The 9566-nt window shown below is 41.0% G+C and overlaps 1 protein-coding gene across 1 annotated transcript; it reads left to right on the top strand.

The window, feature by feature from the left end:
• Positions 1–3840: 3840 nt before the first annotated feature.
• Positions 3841–8495, top strand: LOC131231425 (subtilisin-like protease SBT5.3). The gene is made up of 3 exons (XM_058227597.1): positions 3841–4447; positions 5050–6022; positions 7610–8495. The coding sequence occupies exons 1-3, from the start codon at positions 3888–3890 to the stop codon at positions 8366–8368; spliced, it is 2292 nt and encodes a 763-aa protein (XP_058083580.1). The 5' UTR covers positions 3841–3887; the 3' UTR covers positions 8369–8495.
• The last annotated feature ends 1071 nt before the right edge of the window (positions 8496–9566 follow it).

Below are 9566 nucleotides of genomic sequence, written 5' to 3'. Positions count from 1 at the left end.
GAATACGGCCGAGCGATGAGTGAAAGATAACTTTTAAGACCAATGAGAGATTGTATGAATAGATGGTCATACCCTTCGGTCTTTCGAACACGCCCAGTACATTCATAAGGTTGATAAACCAAGTCCTAAAACCATTCATTGGGCAATTCATGGTTGTCTACTCTGATGACATCCTTACATATAGCTAGAATGAAGCAAACCATATGGAAGCAAACCATGTGGAGCACTTGAAGGACCTATTCATTGGGCAATAGGTCCTTCAAGTGCTCACGGAGAACAAGTTGTATCTCAATATGAAAAAATGCAGTTTTTTGACCAATAGTTTGTTGTTTTTGGGCTTTGTCGTGATGTCCACGGACATTTAGGTCGATGACGATAAGGTGAGGACCATAATAGAATAGCTAGCTCCGATAAACATCCATGAAGTATGAAGCTTTCACAGTTTGGTGAAGTTCTATCATTGTTTCACGAAAATTTTCAACACCATTGACGCACACTCGAATTACAGTGTATAAAGACGGAATCATTTCAGTGGACTAACGAAGTTGACAGAAGCTTTGTTGAAATTAAACACTAATTATCTACAACCCTGGTTCTTGTACTCCCCAGCTTTGATAAACTGTTTGAGGTCGAATGCAAAGCTTCCTATGTCAAAATTAGGGGAGTTTTGTCATAAGAAGGGAGGACAATGGCCTTCTACAGTGAGAAGCTCAATGATGCCCATAAAAAGTGGTCAACGTATGAGCTCAAATTATATCCAGTGGTCCAAGCATTGCTGCATCTATGACATTACTTGATTAAAAGGGAGCTCATTCTTTACACAAACCATCAGCTCTCAAATTTATAAATAGCCAAGCTAACTTGAATCTTGTACATGCTAAGCAGATTTCATTCTTGTAGGAATTCACATTTGTGCTGAAGCACAAGTCTGGACAACAGAACAAGGTATCTGATGTGTTTTGCCAATGCTTAATCTTGCAGGTTACCTTGAGCAATGAAGTTATTGGGTTCAAATGCCTCAAAGACCTATATGTTGATGATGACGACTTCAATGATGTGTGGATTAGATGCCATGAAGGTTAGCCCAGCGACCTTCATATTCAGGATATGTTTCTTTTCAAATGAAATCAGTTGTGCATTCCACGGAGTTCGTTGCGAGACTGTATCATCCAATAGCTATATTGAGGTGGCATCAGCAATCATCAAGGACAAGACAATGCAATAGCTCTCCTAAAGGAAATATATTATTAGCCACAACTAAAACGGGATGTAGGAAGTAGTGTAGTATTGCCACACGTGTCAGGCATTAAAGGGACGATCGCAGAACACTGGCTTATATACTCCACTACCTGTCTCCGACAGACCTTGGGAGAATTTTTCTATGGACTTTGTGCTAGGTCTCCCACAACCCAGCGTGGGACTCAGTGTTCGTCGTGGTCAATAGATTCTCTAAAATAACTCATTAAATACCATGCAAGAAGACTCTCGACGCTATGCTTGTTGTAAATCTGTATTTTTGAGAGGTGGTTTAGGTATATGGAGTCCCAAAATCCATCACCTCAAATCATGACATTAAGTTCCTTAGTCACTTTTAAAGGACTTTGTGGTGGCGATTTGACTCTAAGCTACAGTTCAACAATGCATATATTATCCGTAAACTGATGGAAAAACTGAGATAGTAAATCATACACTTGGAAGCCTTATACTATGCATTTCAAATGACAAGCCCACATAGTGGATTTGGCCTTGGCTAAGGTGGAATTTGCATTCAATAATATGTTGTACCGTTCCATTGGTAAGTTCTCATTTGAAGTTGTGTACGAACATATGCCTAAATGATGTAGAGTGGGATGCGGACAGTTTCATGGCCAAGATGGATCAGAAAAGGCTCGGTTAACAATAAAAGTGATTCAGACCGTCGGACCTTAGATTAAGCATATCTCACAATTCGGAATGAGTTATCGGGCGTAAAATATATGATTTTGGGGTAAAACGAGCTAATTTAGCCACCCAACCCCGCTATGCCGAGTTACGTAAGATGAATTTATGAAATACCCCTGGGTCGATGGTCGTTTCCCTATTTTAATTCCGTTTTTACTATAAATATATAATAAGTTTTAGTTTGATTATAACTCTTCATTTGTTGGGCTTTAGGAGTTGCACGCAATGCGAAAAGAGCTTAGAATAATTAGGAGAATAGCTTGGTGAAGCCAAATAGGACACTATTTTTGGCCAAAAACCTTGCGCACTAGTAGACATCACGACCGTCTATAAATAGTAAGTTGAGAATTTTAGGAGTTTTAGTTGCAGTTTGCTTCTGATTTCTCTCCCATTGCTTGATATCCCTATTTAAAAGGTTGTGAACTCGTTTATTTCATTCATTAATCAATTTTGAATTTTATAGAATTTATTTTCTATTTTGCTTGCTTTCTTTCTCGCAGATTCAAGAAGCCTTTGTGAGGAGTCTAGAGAAGTTCCGTGGATTCGGAACAGTTATCCTATTGAGGAAGATGGTGCTTGACCTATCACGTTTATCCCTGCGTCACTAAACATACACTTAATTTGGTTCCATTGCCCAAACTAGCAAATGTGAGCATTACTACAGAACACATGGAGGACCGTATCATAAGTGTACACGCTGATGTTCAAGCCCAGTTGAAGGCATCCAACAGCAAGTATAAAGAACGAGCTGACACACATCAGTGTATGAAGGCTTTCAATGTGGGTGATCATGTGATGGTTCATCTACCCAAGGAAAGGTTTCCGAGCAGGACGTATAGTAAGCTAAAGAATAAGAAGATTGGACTAGTACCTATCCTCTGTAAGATCAATGACAATGCTTACGTTGTTAATCTTCCTAAAGATATGGAGATTTCATGCACATTTAACATGATGGATTTGTTCGAGTATCATGTATTGAATCCGACGAATAACTCGAGGACGAGTTTTTTTGAAGTAGAGGAGACTATTGTAGAACGAGTCGCAGATTCATTTAAGGCGATGATAGATCAAAGAAAAGATGCCAAGAAAGATCGACAATAGTCAGGCTAATTCGACCGGTTGACCAATTGGGTCGACAAGTTGAAATTGGACCAGAATTACCAAAATAATTATTAGAACTTTCACTAGATGTTTTCTGTCTATTTCGATAGGTCGACAGATCTGATTAACAGGTCGAAATCCAGTTTGATAGGTCAAAATTCTCTTAATTTTCAAATTTATTCTCTAGATATATATTTGGGCTATTTCACTCGATCAATTTGACCGGTTAATGACAGGTCGTCGGGCGCAGGATTTTATGCATTTTTTAGAATTTGTTTCCTAGTTTGATTAGGAGTCTTTTAATTATGATTTTAGGATTGTTTAGAATTATTTAAAAAGGTTAAACTCATTTTTCTTTATTGATTCAATCGATAAACTTTCTTAGAAATTTCTTATTTTCTTCCGTGGTCAATACCACATAGTAGATTTAAGGTATTTATGGAACAAGGAAGACTGTGATCGACCTCAACAAACCCTCCCCTTCGTCAGCTCACAACCATATTATTTCAAGTGGTGATGACTCATCTACCCAGCACATGGACGCCATACATGCTTATCCCTGCCGCCCAAATTGTGGGGTCCACCAGGGCAGGGGTACTGTCGGAAAACACACTGATTGTACAACCTTAAACATCTAATCACATTCATTAACTATAAATCTGATCAGCGTGACCTTTCGGCACCCATGCTCCATTCACAATGGAGCTAGCCCACCATTTTGGACGATATTGATTGATTTACGCTTATGCCACATGGAGCCATTATAAGAAGGCTCATTGAGGTGAGTGAGAGAGAGAGAAAAAAAAAAAAAAAAGGAAGAAGAAGAAGAAGAAGAAGAAAAGGCCATGGTACCTACAAAGCTCCTTTTCCTTCTTCTGATATTTGTTTCTTCTTTCTTCCAAACACCCACATTTGCTAGCGAGAAGAAATCTTATGTGGTGTATTTTGGAGCCCATTCCCATGGCTTCCAACCTTCTTCATTCGACTATGAACATGTCACGAGCTCCCACCGTGAGTTCTTGGAATCGTTTGTCGGGAGCAAAGAGAAGGCGAAAAATGCCATCTTCTACTCCTACACGAACCATGTGAACGGTTTTGCTGCGAACTTAGAAGTGGACGAAGCCAATGAGATATCAAAGCATCCGGACGTTGTATCGATTTTCTTGAACGAGATGGTGGAGGTACACACGACTCGGTCGTGGGAGTTCCTGGAACTAGAGATGAACGGTGAGATTCCTGACGGATCATTATGGCGGAAGGCGAGGTTTGGTGAGGATATCATTATTGGTAATCTTGATACTGGCGTTTGGCCGGAATCAGAGAGCTTCAATGACGATGGAATGGGGCCCATTCCAGCGAGGTGGAAGGGATCATGTGATAGTGAGGGCGGAGTTCGCTGTAATAGGTAATTTTCTCTCATCTACTTGCTTTCTTTTGCTTCTATATATTTGTCGTGGACTCCCCATTTTACCAGGGGACTTTGGTTTTACCAAATAAAGTTTCTACCTTTTTCTAGAGTATCGCAGACGCTCTTAGATGCGTGAAGTGATTCAGATGCCCTCATCCATTATTTTTCGAAAAAAAAAAAAAAACGGAAGCATATCCAACAAGTCCACCGCACCACCGGAAACAGTGTTAATTGAACGTCTACCGTTGAAAAGTTATTGGAGGCCACAGAAGTTTTAGATGAAGCTGATGTTTCTTTTCATCCAAGTCCGTGTGATCTTTTAAACACATCACTGAAGTTTTAGAAAGGTTTCAACCGTAGAAATCATTATTTCCACTGTTTCTTGTGGTATGGTCTACTTGAGCTTTAGATATACTTCAATTTTAGGGTAAACACATAAAATGATATGTAAAAACGGATGGACGGCGTGGATAAACCACTTGGATTCACGGTGGGCCCAACAGAGTTTACTCGGTACGCAGTCCGATTTCGAAAAAGAAGATGCATCTTTAGTTATGATACGGACAATATCTGATCGATGTAACGGATGAATTCACCAGGAAGCTGATCGGAGCGAGATACTTTAAGAAAGGCTATGAGGCCCGACATGGCCCAATCAACGCCACACTCTCAACGGCACGTGACACCAATGGCCATGGGACCCACACCCTCTCAACGGCCGGCGGTCGCTTCGTCCCTGGAGCAAACATCTTCGGTTATGCCAACGGTACAGCGAAAGGCGGATCACCCAGTGCCCGTGTGGCAGCATACAAAGTCTGCTGGCCCAGCTGCTCCGACGCGGACATCATCGCAGCCTTTGATGCCGCTATCCATGACGGCGTCGACGTCTTATCCGTCTCCCTTGGTGGGCCACCCCGTGACTACCTTAGAAGTGGTATTAAGATAGGATCGTTCCATGCTGTCATGAACGGTATCCTCGTCGTCTGCTCGGCCGGGAACTCGGGCCCACGTAATGGAACAGTTTCGAATCTGGCCCCTTGGATCATGACTGTAGGGGCCAGCACAATGGACAGGGAATTCCCATCATACGTTCAGCTCGGCAATAACAAGCGCATCAAGGGACAGAGCCTCTCGACAACAGCCCTTCCTGCCGACAAATCGTATCCATTGGTCATATCCATTGATGCTGTATCCACCAATTCAACGGTTTCTGATGCCTTTTTCTGCCTACCGGAGTCCCTTGATCCTCAGAAGGTAACAGGAAAGATCGTTGCCTGCACCGCTGGATTAATCACTAGTGTAGAAAAGGGCAATGAAGTCAAACGGGCGGGTGGTGTGGGGGTGATAATAATGAATGGGCCCCGTACCGAAGTACAGGCCCACCCTCACGTCCTCCCAGCCACAGATATCGCTGGGGACAGCCAAGTTGCCATATTGTCCTACAATCGATCCACTGTATTGCCAATGGCTTACATTACGCGGCCAACCACAGAGCTCGGAACTAAGCCCGCACCAACCATGGCTGCATTCTCATCACAGGGGCCCAATTCGATCACACCAGAGATTCTCAAGGTGAGTGCTAAAATGCTATGAATGTCGTTTATTTTTATAATCCAACCCAATTGCGTGTTTTTTTATAATCCAGTTCAATCGCATGGTTCTTGAGAGATACAGAAGCCACCAAAGAGGGAGAGAATAAAGAAAAATTATAGTTTTTTTTTTTTTTTCCCTGATTATATATATATTTTTTTAAAATTAGAATTTAAATTTTTATTGGCCGAGGTGTCCGATTCAAGGTTCGGGTCCAAGGTTTGGCTCTACGGTCTAATTTACGGTCAGGTTCGGCTCTACAGAACCCCAAACCAAGAACTGAACCAAGCTAACTAGTTCTTTGATTTTTGGAACCGGAACTATGAGACCAAACCATGCAGTCAGGTCAGTTCCGGTGTGGTTTACCGTTCCACCAGTTACGTGTGCACCCCTGATCACACCTTAGATTCACATCGGGCAATGATGTTCCACGCAAAAACGATACTTTTGAGTAGGCTAGACCTATCCATATCTCAAAAACCCTAAACTCAACTACCCTTGTTGTCTAGTTGGATCAAGTCAACTAGAAGACTCGAACGACTCTTACTTTGACTAAATTCAATATTATATACAAATGATGTTTTTTAAAAAAAAATTAATAATGAAATTTTAGAATCAGTAGAATCAATACATATATTTTAAAACGACTAGAATCAATTCAAGAGAACAAGACCCCATGAATCAGGCTGATCCAACCGCGGATATTTATGAAAGCGGATTGGCTGGTGTGACCATGACTCTGGTGGTGTGCTGACGTCATCAAGTTTTGTATACTACACCGTGATGTATGTTTTATATCTACACTGTTTATTTTACGAAATTATTGTTGGACATAAGCCAAAAAATAAAAAAGCCAGATCGAAACCTCAAGTGCACTACACAAAAAGCAACGGGAATTGAGGGCAGTAGAAGTTTCGGATCAAGATGATATTTTTGTTTCCTCTTCATCCAGGTATGTGTTATCTTATGAACAAGTTGGATGACAAATAAACATTAGTGGACCTTAGGAGGGTTTCAAACTGTGGTGGTCATCCCACTGCTTTCTTTGGTGTGGTCCACTTGAGCTTCGAATCTGCCTCATTTTTTGAAACCATGCCCTAAAATGATCTCGCAAAATGGATTGGCAGTGTGGATATAACACTTACAACATGATGGGCCTCACAGAACTTCGTAACATCAAAACACTATGATGTCGGTGGGGTGTGGCGCACCACGCTTTCCATTTATACATGATTGTCGTTCCAACACGTAGGTAAGGTTTTTTCTCTTCTCTTTTTCCTTTTCTTTATTTATTTAATTTTCCTTTTTTTTTTCCCCCTTTTCATTCACTAACAGAGGAGGGTGTTTTTAAATTTCAGCATATGGAGAGTGTTTACAATTATCCCAAAAGCCAATCACACCCAAAAGAGAGAAAATTTGAAATGGACCATAATTTCTTGTCATTTTTATCTAATGAAAAAAAGCCAATGGGTGTTTTTTATCCGTGTAAAAGGTTAATTTCTCATTCACTACTTTTTCTTTTTCTTTTTCTTTTTTTTTTAAACTTTTTTTTTGTTTTAATTTCTATAGCCGGATATTACCGCACCAGGAGTCAATGTCCTTGCAGCCTACACCCAGTTCACCGGACCTAGCAATCTCCCTTCCGATCCACGTCGAGCTCTCTTCAGCATAATATCTGGGACGTCCATGTCTTGTCCTCATATTGCTGGCATTGCCGGCCTTCTCAAGACGGTCCACCCGGAATGGAGCCCATCAGCGATCAGATCAGCCATCATGACCACTGCACAAACAGAAGACAACATAGGAGGGCCCCTGAGCAACTCTTCCTTATCTAGGGCCAACCCTTTCAGCTACGGTGCAGGACATGTGGATCCAAACCATGCCGTGGACCCTGGTTTAGTGTATGACCTAACCATCGAGGACTACTTGAATTTCTTATGCGCCATCGGATACAACCAGACCCAGTTTGCAAATTTTACCCAACAACCATACTCATGTAGTCCCAGTTCCCTAAATCTCTTGAACTTCAATTATCCTTCTATAACCATTCCAGATCTCGCTGGCGTCACCACCGTGAGCCGGACGGTAAAGAACGTGGGCCAACCAAGCACGTATACAGCCCACATCGATTCTCCGTCAGGAATTTCTGTGTCGATCGAGCCCATGAGCTTGAAATTTGAGAAGATTGGTGAAGAGAAAACATTCAAGGTGAGTCTACAGGCCAAGGAAGGTGGTGTGGCTAGTGAATATGTATTTGGGAAGCTGATATGGTCTGATGGTATGCACTACGTGAGGAGTCCTATAGTTGTGAAGACAGCAAAAGTTTGAAAAGGGGTTGGATTTTCTTAATGGCTTTGGATTGTGGTTTTTGTGATTGTACAAGTTCATGTCTAGCTTGAATTATTAAGCTAAGGCAGATATTATCCTCTCTATGTATAAGTATGAATTTCCTTAATGTGCTTCTTTGAATGGTGGGAAAATAAAATAGATGAGTTGGGAGGTTTTGCCATGTATAAATAGCAAAGTAAATATGACCAAGATTGAGGTTGAAACTGATTCTAGCGTTGTGGCTGGGCTCCTCTCGGGGAAGGTGGGGACACCTTGGGCATGGCGTCCCTAGGTTAGCCACATCTCCTCCTTGAGATGTAAATCCTCCGTTCTGATCGGGCTCATTCAGCGTGAAGGGAATGGCCGGGCGGATGGCTTGGCAAAGGAAGGGAGTACGACCCAGAAAGACTCTGATTTCAACCTCTTCAGAGACTTACCTCCCCTTGTGCAGGGGCTCGTTTTCCTAAACAAAGTAGGACTGGGTTCCATCAGAACCACCTAAGGAAAGTTGTAGAGTTTGGGGCTGTTTTTCCCTCTTTTTTGTTTCTCCCTATTCCCTTTCTTTTTGTGGTCGACCAGACCGCTCTTTACGATAGGCACCCCTGCCCCTTTTTGTTCCGGGGGAGGCCCGAAGATTTCTTGTATCCTTTTTGAGTCCTTTATATATATGAAATGAAGATTTCACAAAAAAATAATAATAATAATAATAATAATAATAAAATAAATAAATAAATAAATAAATAAAAATAGCAAAGTAAATATTCAGTTTCAAAAAACAACCCTTACACGAACACCGCAAATATTCAGTTTCAAAAAACAACCCTAACACAGACACCGCGCAAAAAATACAAAATGAACATTATGAAAGCTTGATGAGAGTTATACTTGCTTTCCAAATAGGACCCAATGAAATTCATAAAAATTTATAACGTTCTTGAAAATCTTGGAAAATCATTATCACATAATCTTTTGTTTTTTTTTTTACAATCACCAACTCTCATTCATTATCACATAATCGCTACGTTGTTTACCCTTTCCTTTTCCCTTTATATGATCATGCCCAATATTATTCGAATTTTATGTGTGACCATCTCCAAGCCAACAAACATGCCAAGTTAGTTCTTTTGTTTCGCATTCAAGCTGACGTTTAGTGGTCTTAGATCATTATGCAATAAAATATTAAAATTTTATTTCTTAT

Source organism: Magnolia sinica, chromosome 17 (genome assembly GCF_029962835.1).
Source record: "Magnolia sinica isolate HGM2019 chromosome 17, MsV1, whole genome shotgun sequence".
NCBI classification, from domain to species: domain Eukaryota; kingdom Viridiplantae; phylum Streptophyta; class Magnoliopsida; order Magnoliales; family Magnoliaceae; genus Magnolia; species Magnolia sinica.
This window is presented reverse-complemented; position numbering and strand designations above follow the sequence as displayed.